The 22,650-nt window shown below is 46.2% G+C and overlaps 1 protein-coding gene across 1 annotated transcript in view; it reads left to right on the top strand.

Moving 5' to 3' along the window:
- Nucleotides 1-571: 571 nt before the first annotated feature.
- plpp4 (phospholipid phosphatase 4) overlaps nucleotides 572-22,650 on the top strand; it is a 72,564-nt gene continuing 50,485 nt past the window's right edge. Inside the window, exon 1 of the mRNA XM_056292143.1 lies at nucleotides 572-660. Within this exon, the coding sequence (XP_056148118.1) occupies nucleotides 572-660 (89 nt within the window). The remainder of the gene's footprint in view (nucleotides 661-22,650) is intronic.

Below are 22,650 nucleotides of genomic sequence, written 5' to 3'. Positions count from 1 at the left end.
AGCCTTGGAGCTGGGGCATGGGGGAGAAAGGGCAAGGGGAGGAAGACAGACAGAGAGGGGGAGAGGTCGGCACATTAGGCTTCACTTAGTTGAGGTCGCTCACCATTATTCTCTCGTCACTTTGCTTTGTCTTTTCTACTTTCTCCCTCGGCTTCTTACAAACGCGCCTCCTCCTTTCAATTCTTCCTGTGTCCTCTCACACGTCCGCTTGCTGTCTCCGCAACTCCAGCCTAATTTTAGCAGTTGGGGGACCGGACGAAGCAGACTTCAGAAACAGCCAAGGAACAGCTAGGTGCCAGCAGCAGAGTTGCGTTAAAAGACGATCGCCGGAGGCTTGGGACGGAGCAGCGCGGCCGGGCGGGGAGGAGGAGACGTACAGCGGAGACACGGCGAACCGTGCCAGGAGCACCGCCTCCCAACAGCGCCTAAAAAGATAAAGAAAAACAAGTTAAAGGTGGATTACAAAGTGAGCCAGACTCCGAACTGAACGGTCCCCCTCCGCCAGCTTTTCTTCTTCTTTCTTTCTCCGTCTTACTTTTTTTTTTTGTTGGTCCGGATATCCTCAAGAACCATGAATATGTCGCCTCCTGACCGCAGGAAAAACATTCGGGCTCTGGCTTTGGAGATTGGCATCCGAGTTCTCCTTTTCGGAGTTTTCGTGTAAGTAGGCTGTGTGTCGCCCCTGCCCCCTCCCCCCCCGAGTTGTCCATGTTTTCTTCTTTCTTCCTTTGACGCATTTTCACCTCGGCGGCCAAGTCCGTCGCTGCGGTCGCTCGCGTGCCCCCACATCGTCAGTCATGTGTCTCGCGGCGTTCAGCACGGCGGACAGATCCCTCGCAGCCGCACGCGCCCCGCTACGAACGGCGGCTGCGTGTCCGGACGCAGACCTCCCGTTGACACGCGAGCAGGTTGCCTTTATAGGCGAGTTGGTTAATTGGCAACTTTCATCCCATCAATTAAAACTGTGTGTAACGATCTCGCCCGCCGCCTCGCCGCGGGGAGCCGTTGTCGAGAATATTGCGTGTGCGCGTGTTTGTGCGCGCTGAGCCGAGAGTCTGAGACGAGACGAGATAAAGCGGGTTTAATTAAAAACACAACACAACCTGCCTTTTTTCCTTTTCTTCAAAAAGTACAACCCCCCCCCCGACTGGCAGAGCTATAAGCACTCTTCATCATTTGTCTCTCTGTTGTGACACGTACACCGGGATGAAGGGTCCTGTGGTGCATGAAATGAACTTCAGAGTAATGCGGATGTTAATTATTCAGTTGCTTTGTCCGACCGAGAGGTGTCGGGTCCTGTTAGCGTATTTATCAGGTTTATTAATTTTCTGCTTGGTGTGAGCAGGTTGTGTCATCTGATACGATCCATCCACCTTGCTGCGACTCTCGCCTCCTTCTCCAGCCGTCTAAAGCTTCCCATGCTGTGGAGTGTTACTGCTCTGCCTAGCAAGCCAGCGTCACTTGTCACTGATGTCTGTCTTGGGGCTAAGTAGCCAGGCTCCAAATTGCGGTATACTACTAATTCACGGTAATGGTCTTTTAATTTGATTGTGTGTGCGCGCGCGCACATTTTCATGCACACGTGAGACTGTTCGCGTACTTGTGCGTCTGTGTTGGGTGTCAGTTCCAAGCAGCATCACATGAAATAGATTTCAAACAGTAGTGTCTCGTCGGTTGACTGCTGCGTACCACCACAGTGACCTCTCCAGTCACATGGATGGGGTTTTGATTACTGTAATTAATTGAATTTTACCTCCCATCCTGCTTGTTCAAGTGCACGGCAGGCTGAGCCTCATAAAATGTGTTTTGTCGCGAAGCCCAATCAGTAGCCTTCATCTGCTCCCTGCTTGCAGCGTCGTCCCCGTCACCGTTTGGAGTGCACATCACATTAAAAGCAGATAATGAAATCTTGCACCTCACAAAATGCATCGAGCAACCTCAACATACGTTACAGATTTGCATTTACCACTCATAGATGATAATACACAAAGAGGCATAAAAGGTAGAAATGCGTTCATGTACATATGCACGCGCAGCTCCGTCCACATGTTGCTTTCCTGTGCACAGTTTAGCAATATCTGCAGACTCATGTGACATCTTACCTAGATAGACTATGAGGGAAAATTGAGATAGATGGCACTGTCGAGAGGAGCCATGCCCAGAATATAATAAATTACATTTTCCGTACTGCAAAGGGAGCAGAGTTAAACATTACTCACATAATGTTTTGTACAGCAGTGCATGACATAAGCCACTTGATGACAAGTTGGGAAAACAGTTTAAAAAGCTTTATCAGTATCGGAGCAAAAGGGCTTATAGCTTAAATCTCCTGGGAATGAGATTCAGCAGGTGTTCTGGCAGAGACAGCATGTTGTGTAGGTGTGATTTCTATCTCCTGAGAGCAGCGGTCTAATGCAATGCCTTGTAGCTTGCAGTAATTGCCCTATAGAATAAGTCATTCCCCCTGCAGATAAGAAACGGCAGCTCTGCGGCCCTAAAGGGCAGCGGCTCTGTGTTGCTGTCTCTCTCTGAAACCTGAGGCAAAGTGTACTATAATTGGGGACAGTTGACTGTTGTGATCTTTTTCTTACAGTACCGGAGGAGGATGCCTTTAACCTTAGGCGAAACTGCTGGTGTCGTGTGTTAAATTAGCCTTCCTGCAGAATGATAATTCTGTATCGTTGAATTTATATCGAGGATAAAGCCGCAGCTGCACCCATAAATGTCTAACGATGAGATTGTGTTGTTGTTTATTCCATTGCTTGGTTAAAACCTTGCTACCCCATAGGAGAGTATGGTTTTGACAGAGGGGGGGGGGTTGCATTGATCAGCCCGGCTGGGTGCATCGCTTGCCTCGTTCTCCCTCTTATGCAAAATATCGAGTTGAAGTAAATGTGAGAAGAAATAACTGGGTCCCTCATTTTGCAATTCTTTTTTTTTTCCTTTGTAGTTTAAGCATGTACCGAGGGATGCTGTAAATAAATAAGCATTTTGGTTGAGGCTTAAAGCCAGAAGTTTGGTGCATCAGAGAGGTGTCTTTAATCACAGATCACACATTTAACTAAAGCTGATGCAAGCCCTCCTTCTGCTGTCTCTAATCTGGTTTAAACAACATTGATTATGACAGTGCATTGCTAGTAAATTGTTCTTTGTTGTTTCAAGCGTGTTTGGGGATATTGTACTTTGTTCTGCTGTTTTTGACTGCTTAGAGGCTCTGTACTTTAGTAATCCCAACCCGACGTTTTTCTCCTCGGTGCAGAAAACGATGTCTCCCTGTTCCCAGAGAACTGTCTCCATTTGTGTAGAAGAGCATCGACACTGATAATGCTGTATTCCCCCCGTTAGACATATCAATATTGTGTAAAATATGACCTTCCTTTGAGGGAATATCCCATGTCAGCCTTGTTTACCCAGCCGTCTCTGTGGTACTAGCCCCAGGTGGTGAGCTGACCTTAGCCACAGGCTAAATGTGTGACATTAGCTTGACCCTGTGCCCTCACTATGCCATTATGCAGCCATCATAACAGGGGTTAAGTATGCCAAAGTCACACAGATCTCTGGAGTAAAACAAAAGTTCAGTCTAAATGGAAATGGATCTGTGACATTTAAAAGCAATGAGGAAAATAAAGGCATAATAAAGTAGAAATGGGGAGGAAGGGCAAATATTTTTTATCTCCCCCCCCCTCTCTGCTGTATGGTACTGTACTTGTCATGCAGCGAAGGGATTATAAAGTTGGTGCTATTTAACTTTCCGTGTAATCCGCTGCAAACCAAGCGAGATTTTAGACAAATACGGAGAAGTCATTTTTCCCTTGAATGACTGGGGGGGCGCCCACGTGCCCTCCTGAATCAATCAACACGCTAAGTTCACCACGAGAAGCACTGCGCTGGAGCTCGGCTTATGATAAATGATTTGTCCCTTGAATAGGAAAATGCATTTCTATAAATACAGCTGAGTATTTGCTCAAATGGGAAAAGGAGGAAAAGGGAAAGGGTGAGTGAAAGAAAGAATGAGATAACAAAATGAGCAGCAGATTTGAAAGAAAAATGACCAAATATGCTAATATTTGCCTATTTGGTCATTTGGTGGTAGAGTCGGAGCAATGGCAGATTCCCACCAGATAAAGAATCCTTTAAAAATTTGGGGCAGCCCAACACACGTGGCAAAAAGCTTGACTGAATAATAAAAAAGAAAGCAGGCTTGTCTTAAGGACTCATGTATACAGATAACAGAGCGGCTGTATTGAGGGTAGCTAGGCAGACTCGGCAGTCACTCGGGGTCAAGTATGACTTGTCCTCCTTCTAGGTCCTCGTGCGTATCCTTGCAGGAGGATGCCTGCGCGTGACAGCTTTTTACGTGGAGTGGCTGATGCACCTGCAGCCGCCACACGTTCCTTGGCAGGGGGCGGCCAGAGTCCAATGGCATGGAGAACCAAGACAACTGGGGACCACCCTCTGTTGCAGCCTTCATCCGCCTTCACTGGCATTGTCTTCCGCCAGTTCCGCTGTTGAGGTCTTTGTTAGATCACGCTTCGTCTGAAACCTCCCCCCTTGACCTATCCGCCTTGGGTGACTCTACCAGGAGCCAAGCTCAGGACAGCATAGCTCTTGGGATCATTAGTACACACAAGCTTCTCCAGCAGAGGACGATCTCAGGTCGTCCTCTGGTGGAGTTTGCATGTTCTCTCTATGTCTGCGGTGGGTTTTCTCCGGGTCCTCCGGTTTCCCCCACCATCAAAAAAGTCATGCATTTTAGGGTTTATACTCCTGTCTGTGGTCTGTGCCCTTGACTGAGGCATGGCAAGATGAACTGGAGTTGGTCCCCGGGTGCTGCACGGCGGGTGCTGCAGAGTGTAATTCCTGTACGGGGATCAATACAGTATCTCAAAATCAAAAAAAGAAAATCAAAACCACAGGAAGAAGCCAGGATGTGTCCGCGAGGTTAAAGGCATGGGATTGTGAAGGGACAGTGATATAATATGGCCCCTCCACACTTTTGATGACCTAAAATCCATATGTCTTCGAAAACAGGACGCAGTTGTTCATCATAAGGCAGAACGAATACACCCAGCTTCATCGTGTGTAATAAAAACAACTGACAGCTCTCACAATAACATTTTAATTCAGTTGCATTTGGACAAGCCATTTAGTGCTAAAGGCTCATACAATGTTGTCCGGTGAGATCAAAATCCAGTGGAGCGGGGTCATACAGATCACGTATAAAAATGTGAAAAGTAATCGCGCTGGTCCGGTGATGTTCCCTCGGACACCTCGATAATCTTTTGCCCCTCTACAGTAAACCTCTAGGCCCTTGCGCGAGTTGGCGTCCACCCCTTGTTGATCTTGACAGGGTCTGATTTCACAGTAGAAATGACATTTCAGTAGAGACGTACATGGCAGCGGAGGTAAACGGGAGAGTTTATACTGGTGGAACGAGACTCTTCCCTCAAAACGCGGCTCAGATCAACGCATATCATCCCCTGCTTTCACTGGGGAGTTTAGGATTAGCTAAAGGATAGAGCCCGGAGTCTCGACAAGCCTCAGAAAGCCCTGTAAGATGCCGAGGAATAATCGAATGTCAAGCCTTGAACTTTCCAAGAATAAGCAGATTGTTCAGCTTCCGCACTCAGAATGGGGTCTGTTGTTCTCTGGTTGTGGGGAGTGTGCGTCCTTGCAGATGTTTGGTTACAGATTGGCGTGAGGAATATCGGTCTCGGTAGCCGATGTGCCGAGGTGAAACGTGCCACTGTAAAATGGATCTGCTATTGAATGACTGCCCACTTGTGGGACCCTCCCTGGCCCAGGGTGAAATGGTAAATGGACTGCATTTTATATAGTGCTTTTCTAGCTGCAGCAGCCACTCAAAGCACTTTACAATCAATGAATTCCTCACCCCCCCCCCCCACACACACACACACACACACACACACACACACACAGAAACACACTCCTACACTAACGGCAGTGTCAGCCATGCAAGGTTACAAACATCTCATCGGGAGCAGTTAGGGGTTAGTTGTCTCACTTAAGAACACCTTGACATTTTTGCAAGGAGGAGCCGAGGGTCAAACCAACAACCCTCCAGTTGCCCGATGACCTGCTCTACCTACCGCCGAGCCACTGTCGCCCCTGAAACACTGGCAGTGGAAAACTGTAAGACGGTGGACCATTGAAGCGCTCAGGCTTTTGGACTGCACCCCCCCCCGCCCCACCAGTTGACTGATTCTGATATTGACTAGCCCCCGCCCCCCCATCACCCCCTTCCACCCCACCCCGTTTTGCACCTTACTGGCGTATCAGTCAGCCCCACAGTGAACTTGTGTCCCGTGGGTTTCATGTATGCGCTGCATATGTGTGGATACTTTCCGACTGATTGCCCGTAGCTGATGAATGAGGTTTATTGAATTGAACTGAATATAATTGAATTGTGGTGGGAAATAGCACTATAGATCTTCAAAAGAAAAGGCAGAGTGCAAATGCAGCAGCCGTTCTCATTGATTCGCTAAAATCTCTTCTTTACCGGAGTAGCTTATGAAAAACACCATTTCATTTCGAGAAGCCCAACTGGGGCGCAACATGGAAAATCAATTAAACACTTCCAGCTGATGACAAACGTGAAATTACAAGGCCGGCAGCTGGCACTGATAGCGCAAGACACCTTCAGAGAGTCGCCCGTTTTCATTTGTAAGCAGTTTGACAGTTTAGATGCTGTTCTCACCGTTATGCCTGGTTGTGTGTGTGTGTGTGTGTGTGTGTGTGTGTGTGTGTGTGTGTGTGTGTGTGTGTGTGTGTGTGTACACCATGTTTAACTATCCTTAAGGGGACCAAATGTCCCCATTAGTATAGAAAAACTCAGAAACCACCTAACTTGTGGGGCCATTTTGTCAGGCCCCACAAATGAAAGGGTCTAGTATTTTAGGGTCAGGACTTGGTTTTAGGGTTAAGGGTAGAATTAGGGTTAGGGTAAGGGTTAGGGTTAGGCATGTAGTTTGTGTGGTTAAGGTTAGGGTTAAGGGCTAGGAAATTAATGGAGTCAATGAGGGGGCCCCATAAGTATAGTTTTGTGAGTGTGTGTGTGTGTGTGTGTGTGTGTGCATGTGTGTGTGCAGTGTTGAGCCTGGATTTCAGGACCAGGCCTAACTAAGGCTTTGGAGGAAGGGAAAGGCTTAAAGGTAAAGAGGTGCTGAGATTGACGTTTAGACAGAAAAGGAAGCAGTGCTTCTGTACATGAGCAGAGGGAGCAAGGCGTCTGTTTATTTATTTATTTATTTCGGCTGTGGGAGAAGGTGAGCTGTAGAAAGACTGGAAGAGAATGGATTGGTGTGAAATGAACTTGATGGGAGGGGTGGGGGGGAGTCTTTCTAAAAGAGAATAGGGGGAGAAAAGAATGATAGCGAGAGAAAAGCCACGCTCAGGGGGAGGCTGCAGGTACGGAGGTGGTGATGACTCCTGCGAGAGAAAACGTGCTGCTGGCTACCAAATGTGGTCGAGGGATTCCCTAACGACCTGTCTGCCATCCTTCCATCATTTCTGTTCCCATATTCACTGTATTAGCACATTTCCTTTCCCCGTCCCAGCGGGTAATTCAGCAAAATCCACGTCTATCCCTCCTTATGCACTCTCTCTCTCTCTCTCTCTCTCTCTCTCTCTCTCTCTCTCTCTCTCTCTCTCTCTCTCTCTCCAGCAGTCTGCAGATAGTTTAACAAGTGCTTTTTAGATCACACCCACATTTCATAAATGTGTGAGCAATTCCTCGTCCTCTGATGTTTCTGCTTTTGAGGACATTAATGAACTTAAACTAAAAAAACAAAATAAAAAAAAATCCGAGAAGGGTATAATATACTCTGAATATCCGAAGTCTTCCTTCCAAATCCACCCCCGTGGCTTTCATTACCAAATGAAATTAAGAAAATTAATCAGGTGTCGCAGCATTTATGGGGGTGCACTTAATCAAATTAGTGTCACTGGGAATGCGGTGCGGTAGCCAAGTATGTCGCTGACGCTAGCGAGGATTTGCACCTGTAAAGGCACTTTAAACTGAGAAGAATCACATGTTGGAGTCCATCCACCACTGTCAGGAAAGAAAAACCTACTCCCGATCCTCTCTGAAGGTCATACTTGCAGATTTGCAGTTGAAATAGGGGTAGCCACCAATTTGTTGAAAGGACAACCAAATAATGAATAATGCACTACATGTAGAAATATATGAGCTTAATTTGAAGAAGATGGTCAGCAACTTGATTCTGTCTGTATGCCTGTCTGTCTGTCTGTCTTCAAATCATTTTGTCACAGAACGTCTCGTGTCCTTCCACTCACCCATATGTTACTGTCACTACTCGCCGTTAGTCCGAGCAGACGTGCATAAAACAAGATAATGAATCTTTCTCGACATGGTTTGAGTTCGGCAGCAGGCGGGATGGGGTGTACTGGGACACTAGGTAGATGACAGAAGTGTGCAAGTGACGTGGAGGTGACAGTACCTGTTGGGGTTTCTGCAGTGGCTTACCCCTTTTCTCCTGTCATGCCCATTCTAGTCATGTGTCTTCAGTGTCTCTGCTTTCCCTTCCCTCTCTGTCTCCATGACGCTGTCACCCCCACAGGTATTCTCTTGGATCCATTCCATTACTGTCATTTCCAGCCTCATACCCTTATCTGTATGAAGGCAGATAAGGGGGAGAGAAGTTGAAAAGCACCAAGCTCACTCTGTGGTCCCCTGGCGCAAATCTCTCCAAAATAAAACAACCAGTCCCCTTGCTGCCCAGGGTATGCTGTGTGTGTGTGTTTGTGTGTGTGTGTACGTGTGCATGTGCGTGACACTGTGCACATACAAGCATCTTGTATGTGTTTGTATGTGTGCACACGCATTTGTTTGTAGCCATCCGTTAGCTGCAGCAATGGCTGCTGTGTATTTGGGCAACTGGGTTTTGTTGTCAGACTAAACAACCCTTTTGGTGGCTCCTTTGCAGTTCCCTTCTTTAAACACCACAGTATAGATTGATCTGTTGACTATCTCAGAACAGTACACCGCCACAAGAGTCGGTGGGAATAGACCACCTCATAGTCCGAGGAGATAAACAGCAAGAAAATAAGTTAATGGTAGCTTTTTGCAGAATAAATGGGCAGCACAGTGGTGCAGTGGTTAGTGCTTTTGCCTCACAGCAGGAAGATCCTGGGTTAGAACCCCAGGGTAGTCCAACCTTGGGGGTCATCCCAGGTAGTCCTCTGTGTGGAGTTTGCATGTTCTCCCTGTGTCTGCGCTGGGTTTTCTCCAGGTGCTCCGGTTTCCCCCACCGTCAAAAAGACATGCATGTTAAGGTTAATACTGCTGTCTGTGCCCCTGACCGAGGCATGGCAAGACGAACTGGAGTTGGTCCCACGGGTGCTGCACAGTGGCTGCCCACTGCTCCTAGCTACACGACCAGGATGGGTTAAATGCAGAGCGTAATTTCCCTACGGGGATCAAAAAGGATCTCAAAAAAAAAAAAGTCGAAAATAAAGATTCTGCCTGTTTCTGTATGTGCGGGTGTGTATGTAGAGTACATCTTGATTCACCCCTGATGGTTTTGATATTGCTTAAGGGTAAGAGACCTAGTCTATTAGCTATAAGCTATTGGATTTCTCAGCTTCTGTTGATTTTCATATGCATATCTTAGAAATTGCAAAACAGTATCTATTTCTCTGCTGTTGAGTCATAGGCATCCCTTAGGGTTTATACAACTGTCTTGCCCCAGAAAAAAAAGGAGAAAAAATCACAAACAGCTACACAGAAACCACAAAACATCACATCTCATCACGGGCAGGGTGATACACACAGACTAGAAAATGCCTAAGTAACAAGTAAGGGAGTTCAAACATATTAGCATATTGTGACTTGCGGCTAGCTAATAAGACAGAGTGTAATAGCGAGGCAATTCCAGAGTAATGAGTCAACAACACCACCAGAGCAGCAATAGTAGTTTATGGTAGTTACCAATGTAGGGTTTTTTTTCACCCCTTTTTGTCCCCAATTGTTCTTGGCCAGTTACCCTTTTTTCCGAGTTGTCTCGGTTACTGCTCCATCCCCTCTGCCGATCCAGGGAGGGCTCCAGACTACCACATGCCTCCTCCGATACATGTGGAGTCGCCAGCTGCTTCTTTTCACCTGACAGTGAGGAGTTTCGCCAGCGGGACGTAGCGCGTGGGAAGATCATGCTATTCCCCCCAGTTCTGCCCTGAACAGGCGCCCGAACGACCAGAGGAGGCGCTAGCTCAGCAACCAGAACACATAATCACATCCGGCTTCCCACTCGCAGACACGGCCAATTGTGTCTGTAGGGACGCCCGACCAAGCCGGAGGTAACATGGGGATTTGAACCGACGATCCATGTGGTGGTAGGCAACGGAATAGACTGCTACGCTACCTGGACACGTTACCGATGTAGCAGTTTGACTGCGATTCACACTGAACATCTTAATATTACCCTTTGTTTACTACCCAGAGACACAAATGCTAGTTAATGACACAAGGCTGGAAAACGCAGAAGTACCTGTTTCTCTTCAGTTCTGTTTTTATCTCATAAAATTCTTTCTTGACTGTATTGACATGATGGTTTGTTGTTAAGACAGTAGTCCCTGTGAATTAACATGGAATGGGCGTCACCATTACCTTGTTATTACCGAGCTTCAGTGTTCGTACTACCGACAACAGCACTGACATTACATGTGAAATAGCCCTACAGGAAAAAATGAGAGTATATTACCGTCGAGAGAACTTAATGAAGTTTAGAGATAAACTGTGTTCACAGATCTGCAAAATGCATCTGTGTATATTTGTGCATTGTGTGTTTGTGTGTGCGGCCTGCAACCACTGATGTGTGAATGTATCTTTTAATAGGCCTATGTCTTCGTCCATCTTTATCATTGAGGCACTCAGTAATGACTTGGTTCAGACATCTGCGAGCGTGCGGAGGCACTCGTATGTTTTCTGCATTCATTACTTCTTCACTGCATTCAATGGATGAACCGATACTGCCAGACCCCAAATTTCTCTTCTGACGCTGTCGTCTTTGACATTTGCAGGGATGAATAATAAGTGTGTCAACATTTGATAAATGTCATTTTGGTGGCCTAATCCCATTTCTGTGCAGAAGATCATTCCAGAGTGAGCGGTCATGGTGTCTTGGTTTAATTCTCTCTCTGTCTCTGTCTCTGTCTCTGTCTCTCTCTCTGTCTCTCTCTTTCTCTCACTCCCTACTTGTTTACCCCGTCGCTTAACATGTAGACACCACGCACCCTCAAGGACTCCCTGGGTCCCACCATTGAGAGTCAAACCATTGTGTGTGCACATTGGTGCACATTCAAGGGTGTCATCTAAACCAGATTTGATGTTGGATGGGTCTAACAGGTAGACTGTCAGTAACTCCAGGACGGAGTATCGATGCTGTGAACTGTGCGGTTTAATCAGATGTTATGGGATGACTCCACAGCGCTTAGATGAAAATAGCTGTAAAGTTTAGCTGAAGTAACGGTGGTTAGAGTACTTACCCCTAAATTTAGGAGTAATTTAAGATATTTTGCTTCACAAAAGCTTTTATGTTTACAAAGCAGTGGCTGGAAAGCAAAAGAATTTGAACTGTAGAAGTGAACATGAGAAAACAGCAGATCTCATGAGACAGTGCTATTAAAGCTAGTAAAGCTGATGTATTTCACCTCATATGCTCAGTGAATACGCTGCTTGCATCTATCGAGCATTTGCACGGCCCGCTGAGAGACGGATCATCTGTGTGCAGCAACCTGTCTCTCCCTTTCCCCACATCCAACTGGAAATGTACGCCACACTTCTTTGATTCCCCAATCCCTCTGTGTCCTTTGGCCCTGTCAGACTAACCTCAGACCATTGTCTTTCCTAATGCTTGTGTCGTGATGAAAAAGCTCACGACCTTTTGAGCGTATCCCTTAGGCCTTCCCCATGTTGAGACACCTGCCGTTAGCCCAAGTCTGCTGTTGTTTCCTTGCTCATTATATTGTTTCATCCTCAGTAAACCATCTGCACTTGTTCGACGACAAAGGGTAATTGCCCAATTTGATAGGAACAAATCCCGTATTTCATGCTGCATCTTCGATCAGGGACGGCAGGGCGACGAGAGTTTTCCCTTGTCTTCTTCTTCCCCTTTAGTCAACTCCTCTGGAAATCTCTCTGAAATCTCTGGAGAGGTCTACACTGTGCCAGGCGAATGTCACTCACTTTCTACCCCCTTCCCCCCTTCACTCTCTCCCCTCCCTCACACACACACTCTTCTTCATAAGGCTGGTGCTGAGCAGTCCTGACACGCTCAATATGTCCAGTGTCTGTACTGAGAGAGAGAGAGAGAGAAGTCACTCATTACACATGGAGAACTCATCTTCGGTATTCCATTTTGTTATGGCCACTGAACAGAAATGCTCTTTGACTCTGGCAGATTTCAGCTCATCTAAAGAAATGGCGTTTTGCTGCGGTGGTACTGACATACCATGGTAAGGTACCCAATGTAGTGTGGCGAGCCGGCGTGGAAGAATGAGTCGAGAGGCAGAGATCTCTTTTTAATCGCAACTCCCGTGCCCCCATACACCGCACAACTCCTGGAGTGCACTTTTATTTATACACTGGCCAGAACAGACCAGAACTGACTGCACACAATGACCCCCCCCCCAAGGTCACAACTGGCGACACCAGTCTAACGTCCTAAGGTCAGTCGAGTCAGCAACAGTCCTCTACCCAGTCCGGGTGAAACCCCCAAACAGCAACACATCCCAACATGAACAGAACACCCGAACACGCAAAAATGTAACACAATCAACTCAAACATTTACCGTCCCATGAGCCCCTGCGCCTCCCCAGCACGGAGCCGCTACAGTAGTTTTCCTTGTAAACACACTCGCTTTGGTTTATTGTTTACATTCAAACTTTCTCACCAAAACACATTACGAACACACATGTCCTGAAAGCCCAGTAAACACGTTCCATATATTGCTTATATCAGAAGTAATTTTTATTTACTTATTTATTTACTTTTTTCGGCCCTGTGTGATGGTCTGGCGGCCTGTCCAGGGTGTCTCCCCTCCTGCCGCCCAATGACTGCTGGAATAGGCTCCAACATCCCCGCGACCCTGAGAGCAGGATAAGCGGTTCGGATAATGGCTGCATGGATGGAGTTTCTTTTTTTCACCCCCCCCCTTCCCCCCCCCCCCCTCTCCCTAGTTGTACTTGGCCAATGTCTCCTCCGATCCATGTGGAATCATCAGCCGCTTCTTTTCACCTGACAGTGAGGAGTTTTACCAGGGGGAATAGCATGGGAGGGTGTTGTGTTGCTAAGGGACCACTCGAAGACACACGTCTGTTAGCGTACGCTAACAGAACAACCCACGTCACACTCCTTCTCCCCTCTTAAAGTCACTTACGTCCTATCTTGCCCTCTAGCTCCCCCTACTGTCCTCCAACTGCATCAACTCAAGACATCACAGAGGGTCACGCTATTCCCCCCAGTTCCCCCTCCCCCCTGTACAGGTGCCCCCGACCAACCAGAGGAGGCATTAGTGCAGCGACCAGGACACATACCCATACCCGGCTTCCCACCCGCAGACACGGCCAATTCTGTCTGTAGGGACGCCCGACCAAGGCAACACGGGGACTCAAACCGGCGATCCCCGTGTTGATATGCAACAGAATAGACCGCTACACTACCCGGACGCCCAGAAGTAAATTTTAAGGCCTTAATGTGTAACATTTTGAAAGCGGTTGTATTTACGACTGGCGACGTTCTTTTTCTGTTCTTTTTATCGTCGAATCGTCAAGATACATTAGCACGCTACTGCCACGATTGTCATACTGCGTGTGACCAAGAGAGACGAGCGTGAAACCAAAAATCAAACCTTTCGTTTGACTGACATCATCAAGTCTCTGGATCAGCTTAACATTAGGCTGTTTATCGTGTGGCTGACAGCAACACGTTTTCAGAAAGGTAATATCATAAAAAGCTAGTGCTCATATATACCCGGCTAACGCCAGCTGCTGTTGATTGTTCAAAGTATTGTAACGTGCATGGACAAGAAGACACGCTGGCCATTGGCTGGCGAGTCTGACCCTTTAGTCGAGCGGTTAGCGATTCCTCCTGCGGTGCGGGCGATACGGGTTCGCTTCCCGGCCGCGGCTGTTCCTGTGATTGCGTTGTCCCCCGAATTCGCTACAGTATGTGAATTAGCTTATTTTACCGCTAACTAATTTCATGACCAAAACGTGTGTTAATCTTCAGAATGAAGAACGTGCTCACATGATGTCTGTTATTGCCTGGTAAATTTGTCGAGAATAATCTTTGTGCAGTGATGCATAATCTTCATTTGTAAACTGGCTGGGTCTTCCGTTAGCCATCAACATGCGAGGGTCGCCGTCATGGAGTCAGGCAGGGTTAGAGGCGGTCGTACTGGTCCAGACGTGCGAGGAGGAGCTGCTGTCAGCGGGGAGGGCTTTCACAACAAGACAAGGGTCGGGTCCAAGGAATCCGGGAGGAGAGAGAGAGCAAGTCCAGCGGGTATGTGACGTTACTCTGTGTGATTCAATAATGCTCAACAAAATCTAAATATAGCATTTACCAATCCTATGCCCTTGTATAACGAATGGAAGATAAGAAAAGATGTTCATCGTTAACGCAGATTATCAAAGATTAGATGATACATAAAAATGCGCGTTATATAGGTGTCTTACGTTATATATAGGTATGTTTGATTTTACTTGCCCTTGCGCATTATTTGCACTCATACCTACACGCATTATTTAAATATTTATAGGTGGGTTTTTTTCTAAGACAATTCCCTAATTTTCCTGCCCGGGATATTGTCTTGAGGATGCCCGAGGCTGAAGTCAGGGAACAATTTCCAAGAGTTGTTGAACGTCAGCCAGGACTAACTCTACCTTATCATTTATCCTTCTATCTTCTTCATTTTGTGTTACGGTCAGGTGTTCGTTTCTTTATTTTTGCAGCAACACCTTTGCTGTTGGCGGTCAACATAATTTTCTTGTTGATGTTCTTCTATTTCAAATTTCCTGGATGCATATCGATGCAGCTCGATTTCTGGTTTGGTAGTTCCTCTTCTTTGTGCTTTTTCCATAGAAATGTGTAATACTCCACCCCGTGCTCGTGGCATGCATGTTCCTCCCCCTGTGTGTGCTGGAAGAAATATGATACAAACAAAACGAGGACCTGCTGTTTTGTAGCCCTGCCAGTGGCAAAAGTACATTGTATCTAAAGACCATTTTAGCGAGTTTGCTAATATCTACAGGTTAAAAATCACGTAAAGGCGAAAAACATGGTAGGCTCGTCTTGGCACTTGGTATACTCTGTGATATTAGCATAACATGATAAACAGTTTCAGCTAATAACATTATGACTCCTATGGTGCGGGGGTCTTGAGGTTCTGTTATGCTGTGGGGGGACATTTTCCTGGCATGGTTTGGGTCCACTTGTCCCCTTAGAGGGAAGGGTCACTGCAAATCAATACGAAGTTATTCTGAGTGATCACCTTTATCCTAGGATGAGACATTTCTATCCTGATGGCAGTGGTCTCTTCCAGAATGATGATGTCTCCATCAACAGGGCACGAGGAGTCACTGAATGGTTTGATGAGTATGAAAATGATCTAAATCATATGCTATGACCTTCACAGTCACCACATCTCAACTCGATTGAACACCTATGGGAGATTTTGGACTGACTTGTTAGACAGCGCTCTCCACCACCATCATCAAAACACCAAATGAGGGAATATCTTTTGGAAGAATGGGGCTCCATCCCTCAAGTAGACTTCAGCTTTATTGACATCAGCTGTCAGTAAAGCTTTATTGACAGCTGATGATTGCTTATGGCATGAAACAGGCTTGTACTGTCTCATAAGGAATTTACTTGACTCATTGGATTTTATATTATATATATATATATATACACTACCGTTCAAAAGTTTGGGATCACCCAAACAATTTTGTGTTTTCCATGAAAAGTCACACTTATTCACCACCATATGTTGTGAAATGAATAGAAAATAGAGTCAAGACATTGACAAGGTTAGAAATAATGATTTGTATTTGAAATAAGATTTTTTTTACATCAAACTTTGCTTTCGTCAAAGAATCCTCCATTTGCAGCAATTACAGCATTGCAGACCTTTGGCATTCTAGCTGTTAATTTGTTGAGGTAATCTGGAGAAATTGCACCCCACGCTTCCAGAAGCAGCTCCCACAAGTTGGATTGGTTGGATGGGCACTTCTTTGAGCAGATTGAGTTTCTGGAGCATCACATTTGTGGGGTCAATTAAACGCTCAAAATGGCCAGAAAAAGAGAACTTTCATCTGAAACTCGACAGTCTATTCTTGTTCTTAGAAATGAAGGCTATTCCATGCGAGAAATTGCTAAGAAATTGAAGATTTCCTACACCGGTGTGTACTACTCCCTTCAGAGGACAGCACAAACAGGCTCTAACCAGAGTAGAAAAAGAAGTGGGAGGCCGCGTTGCACAACTGAGCAAGAAGATAAGTACATTAGAGTCTCTAGTTTGAGAAACAGACGCCTCACAGGTCCCCAACTGGCATCTTCATTAAATAGTACCTGTTAGAGCCTGTTTGTGCTGTCCTCTGAAGGGAGTAGTACACACCGGTGTAGGAAATCTTCAATTTCTTAGCAATTTCTCGCATGGAATAGCCTTCATTTCTAAGAACAAGAATAGACTGTCGAGTTTCAGATGAAAGTTCTCTTTTTCTGGCCATTTTGAGCGTTTAATTGACCCCACAAATGTGATGCTCCAGAAACTCAATCTGCTCAAAGAAGTGCCCATCCAACCAATCCAACTTGTGGGAGCTGCTTCTGGAAGCTTGGGGTGCAATTTCTCCAGATTACCTCAACAAATTAACAGCTAGAATGCCAAAGGTCTGCAATGCTGTAATTGCTGCAAATGGAGGATTCTTTGACGAAAGCAAAGTTTGATGTAAAAAAAATCTTATTTCAAATACAAATCATTATTTCTAACCTTGTCAATGTCTTGACTCTATTTTCTATTCATTTCACAACATATGGTGGTGAATAAGTGTGACTTTTCATGGAAAACACGAAATTGTTTGGGTGATCCCAAACTTTTGAACGGTAGTGTATATATATATATATACACAAAAAGTAAAAAAATTTGTGTTTGGTAGATTATTTCTTTGTTGTAACAATGCTTCTTGGCAATAAGCACACACACACACACACACACACACACACACACACACACACACACACACACACACACACACACAAATTCATACCTAGGGACAATTAAGTAAGGCCGATTCACCTGACCTACATGTCTTTGGACTGTGGAAGGAAACCGGAGCCCCCAGGGGAAACCCACGCAGACACGGGCAGAACATGCAAACGCCACATCGAGGATGACTCAGGACGACCCCCAAGGTTGGACTGCCCCGGAGCTCGAACCCAGGACCTTCTTGCTGTGAAGCAACCACCATGGATCCACCACCCGCGGGGATGAGCATTGGGGTAGGGTGCAATGCAGGCTGGGCGAAAGGGAAAGGCGGGGACTGGGGCATGCCAACTTCTGGCATCGCAGACTGGTCCAGGAGGACCAATAGGGAGGAGACCCCGGGGTAGACCCAGAACTCGCTGGAGACTACATATCCATTCTGGCCTGGGAACGCCTCCCCAGCTCCCCAGGGGGAGCTGGAGGGCGTTGCAGGGGAGAGGGATGTCTTGAGTGCCCTACTTAGCATGCTGTCACTAAGACCCGACCCCAGAGAAGTGGCTGATGATGAAAGATGAGAGAGATAAACCTTGTTAATAACAAGGTATACAGTGCATCTGGAAAGTATTCACACCCCTTCACTTTCCCCACATTTTGTTATGTTACAGCCTTATTCCAAAATGGATTAAATTCCTTTTTTTTCTCATCAATCTACATACAATACCCCATAATGACAAAGTGAAAAAAGGTTTTGTAGAAATTTTTGCAAATTTATTAAAAATAAAAAACTGAAATATTGCAAGTACATAAGTATTCACACCCTTTGCTATGACACTCAAAATTGAGCTCAGGTTCATCCTGTTTCCACTGATCACCCTTGAGATGTTTCTACATCTTGATTGGAGTCCACCTGTAGTAAATTCAATTGATCGGACATGATTTGGAAAGGCACACACCTGTCTATATAAGGTCCCACTGTTGACAGTGCATGTCAGAGCAGAAACCAAGCCATGAAGTCAAAGGAATTGTCTGTGGACCTCCGAGACAGGATTGTATCGAGGCACAGATCTGAGGAAGGGTACAAAAAAAATTTCTACAGCTTTGAAGGTCCCAAAGAGCACAGTGGTCTCCATCATTCGTAAATGGAAGAAGTTTGGATCCACCAGGACTCTTCCTAGAGCTGGCCACCCAGCCAAACTGAGCAATCGGGGGAGAAGGGCCTTGGTCAGGGAGGTGACCAAGAACTCGATGGTCACTCTGACAGAGCTCCAGCGTTCCTCTGTGGAGATGGGAGAACCTTCCAGAAGGACAACCATCTCTGCAGCACTCCACCAATCAGGCCTTTATGGTAGTGTTGCCAGACGGAAGCCTCTGCTCAGTAAAAGGCACATGACAGCCCGCTTGGAGTTTGCCAGAAAGCACCTAAAGGACTCTCAGACCATGAGAAACAAGATTCTCTGGTCTGATGAAACCAAGATTGAACTCCTTGGCCTGAATGCCAAACGTCACGTCTGGAGGAAACCAGGCACTTCTCATCACCTTGCTAATACCATCCCTACAGTGAAGCATGGTGGTGGCAGCATCATGCTGTGGGGATGTTTTTCAGGGGCAGGAACTGGGAGACTAGTCGGGATCGAGGGAAAGATGAATGGAGCAAAGTACAGAGAGATCCTTGATGAAAACCTGCTCCAGAGCGCTCAGGACTTTAGACTGGGGCGAAGGTTTACCTTTCAACACGATAACGACCCTAAGCACACAGCCAAGACAACGAAGGAGTGACTTTGGGACAAGTCTGTGAATGGCCTTGAGTGGCCCAGCCAGAGCCCAGACTTGAACGCCATTGAACATCTCTGGAAAGACCTGAAAATAACTGTGCAGTGATGCTCCCCATCTAACCTTACAGAGCTCGAGAGGATGTGCAGAGAAGAATGGGAGAAATACCCCAAATATAGGTGTGCCAAGCTTGTAGCTTCATACCCAAGAAGACTTGAGGCTGTAATCGCTGCCAAGGGTGCCTCAACCAAGTACTGAGTAAAGGGTGTGAATACTTATGTACATGCAATATTTCAGTTTTTTATTTTTAATAAATCTGCAAAAATTTCTTCAAAACCTTTGTCGCTTCGTCATTATGGGGTATTGTATGTAGATTGGTGAGAAAAAAAGGAATTTAATCCATTTTGGAATAAGTCTACAACATAACAAAATGTGGGGAAAGTGAAGGGGTGTGAATACTTTCTGGATGCACTGTATATATCAGAGAACCATGGCCTTGGACCTCAAGTCTTAGGCCATGGTTCTCTACTGGAAAATGGTGGATTGCTCCCTCCGGGTTGGGAATGAGTTGTTGCCTCAAGTGAAGGAATTTAAGTATCTCAGGGTCTTGTTTACAAGTGAGGGTAGGATGGAGTGGGAGATTGACAGGTGGATTGGTGCAGTATCAGCAGTAATGCGGACGTTGTACCAGACCATTGTGGTGAAGAGAGAGCTGAGCCGAAAGGCAAAGCTCTCAATTTAACAGTCAATCTTCGTTCCAACCCTCACCTATGGTCATGAGCTTTGGGTCGTGACCGAAAGGGTGAGATCACAGATGCAAGCGGCTGAAATGAGTTTCCTCCGTAGGGTGTCTGGGCTCAGCCTTAGAGATAGGGTGAGGAGCTCAGCCATCCGGAGGGAGCTTGGAGTAGAGCCGCTGCTCCTTCGTGTCGAAAGGAGCCAGTTGAGGTGGTTCGGGCATCTGATTAGGATGCCTCCTGGGCGCCTTCCTTTGAAGGTTTTCCGTGCACATCCAACTGGGAGGAGACCCCGGGGATAGACCCAGAACTCGCTGGAGGGACTACATGTCCAATCTGGCCTGGGAATGCCTTGGGATCCCCCAGGAGGAGCTAGAGGGCGTTGTTGGGGAAAGGGATGTCTGGAGTGCCCTACTTAGTTTGCTGCCACCGCGACCCGACCCCGGAGAAGTGGCTGAAGATGAATGAATGAATAAGTGAATGAATATATCAGAATGTGTCCAGCTACCTTGTTAATAATGTGGTATATTGTTGTTGTAGATCACTTGCTATGACAAGTTGTTATAGCAAGTGATCTACAACAACAGTATACAGAAGTTCTCACAGCAATGGCATGATGCAAAAAAAAAACTCTCTGTATCTGTCTTTATCTTTCTCTCTCTCTCTCTCTCTCTCACACACATACACGCACACATGCCATTTGACTATTTTTCTCTGTACACATTAGCACATGCCATTTTTAACAAAACCAAAACGTAAGCATGATAGGCTACATGATAGAACACGATGCATCCAGCTAGGGATGCACTACAAACCGTGATCCAACTGCAACGACTGCCAGTAGATACTGCAACTGTTTTTATCACAACCCTTTTGCAACACACTGTGTCAAACATCATGTCCCGAATAAAACAATTTGGTAAGTACAGCAAAAATAACGGTCATTATAGGAAAGAGACGGGCAGTATGTGGACAGGAAAACTAAACAAAATGTGTGTGATAGTCTTTTAAGAGGTCGGTAAACTTGGGCTGGCAGCCATACCAAGATATACCCTGGCTCTGCTGAATGAGAAAAGCTAAGTAGGTGTGGGCTTGGCTAGTACTTGGATGGGAGACCTTCCGGGTAAAACGCAGTTGCTGCTGGAAGTGGTGTTGGTGACCCAGTAGGGGGCAGTCTACTCTCTAATCCAAAAAAAAAAAAACCCAATGCCCCAGTGCATTGATGGTGACACACTGTGCTGTAAGAGATGCCATCTTTCGACTGAGATGTTGAAATGGAGGTCCTGGCTCACTGTGGTCATTAAAGAGCCTATGGCACTTGTTGCCCCGATGTCCCAACCTGGCTGTCTCCATCTGGCCACCTAATCATCCCCCTGTGTAATTTGCTCAGTGTTTCCTCCCTCTCAAGCTGATGTTTGGTGAGCGTTCTGGCATAAAATGGCTGCTGTGCACCATCCAAGTGGGTTCTACACATTGGTGCTGGTTGACGTGAGTTTCCCCCGTTCACTGAGAAGCACTTTGGGTGTCTAGATAAAGTGCTTTGTAAATCTTTCTGGAACACAAACAGGTTAATCACCATGTCATTGAAATCTGTTGGGTTTTGGATGACGTCCCACTCGATAGAGAGCATAGCCAGTCCGTTCGGCCTATTCTGTCCCAAAGTACTTAAGAGAAATAATTTGATCCTCTTAAGTGTATTGAAACACCTCTCTGATTCTGCCAATGTCATGAGATTTGTGATGGCTATTTGCATTAATGTAAATGTTTCAGAAAAACTGCTCTAAAGATTGTTCTGTCAACACCCTCAAAAGTGACATGGCAGACTTTAAACCCACAAACTCCACACTCCTGTACATCACCATCAGCTCACCTTTCAGTTTTTCTCTGCGTATCAATTAGAAATGTTTACTTGCAATGTCCAGCTGCTTCTGGGGGAAGCTGGTCTTAAACCATGGAAACAGTGTCTTTTGAATTTATTGACTCTGAATTAAGTGCCAGGCTTTCTCAAACTGAGCCTTTGACTGCTCTATCATTATTTCACAGCCCTGTAAGGCTACTGACACATCAGACTGCCGCATCCTGCATGGCGTTGCTGCAGCAACAGCTGTGGATGTGGCTGGATGTCATCTGTGGTCAGCTTGTCCAGTTCAGCTATGGAGCAGGAAGAATTCTCCAGGGCCTGTCTAGTTTTGAGAGAATCTGTGGTTTGTTTTTGAAGAATGCTGTATAGAATATCAACATGCATAAAGGCAGAGTGGAAAAAACTTGCGGACTTGCACTTCATCCAGGACTCCAGTTCTCTTGGGGGACTTGGAGAAAAATGTTGCAAAAGCTGAGATGTTGGCATAAAAACAATGTGACGGGCATGAGAGATGAGCAGGCCTGCTGCGTGATAAGGTTTAACTGATGGGCATAGCAGCGCACATCTTGCGTGCAAGGCTGATGAAGCGCCGCTCATTACAGCTGGCCCATCATAAGTCTGTGCGATCAATTTGTTTTCCAATTTATATGGCTGGAGCTTCTCCCTCGGGAGTTTTTCAAGTCCCATCGCAGTCCTATCCACTAACAGGGAGGAACAGAGAAATCTCTGGCTTACACGTGCCACATTGGTGGTCTTGTCAGATTGCACAACCACAAATGATGCCTGTGATATTTTATCAGCCAGTTTTTGTCCATAAACAGCTAACATAAAATCAAGCAACTCATTTTGGTTAGTCTTAGATGTGTACTTGGCAACCTGTGTGTTTGACAGGTGATTGGCTAACTGGCTATCTAAAAAAGAGAACTGGTCAACGAGGTCCAGAAACATGCCCTGGTGGAGTGATGTGGGAGATTCGTTGGACCGCTTCAGAGCCCCACAAAATTTAATACAGTCCACGATCTGTGATAGCGGATGCCTGTT

Source organism: Lampris incognitus, chromosome 13, assembly GCF_029633865.1.
Source record: "Lampris incognitus isolate fLamInc1 chromosome 13, fLamInc1.hap2, whole genome shotgun sequence".
NCBI lineage: Eukaryota > Metazoa > Chordata > Actinopteri > Lampriformes > Lampridae > Lampris > Lampris incognitus.
The sequence above is the reverse complement of the archived record's forward strand: the minus strand, read 5'-3'. Positions and strand labels throughout refer to the sequence as shown.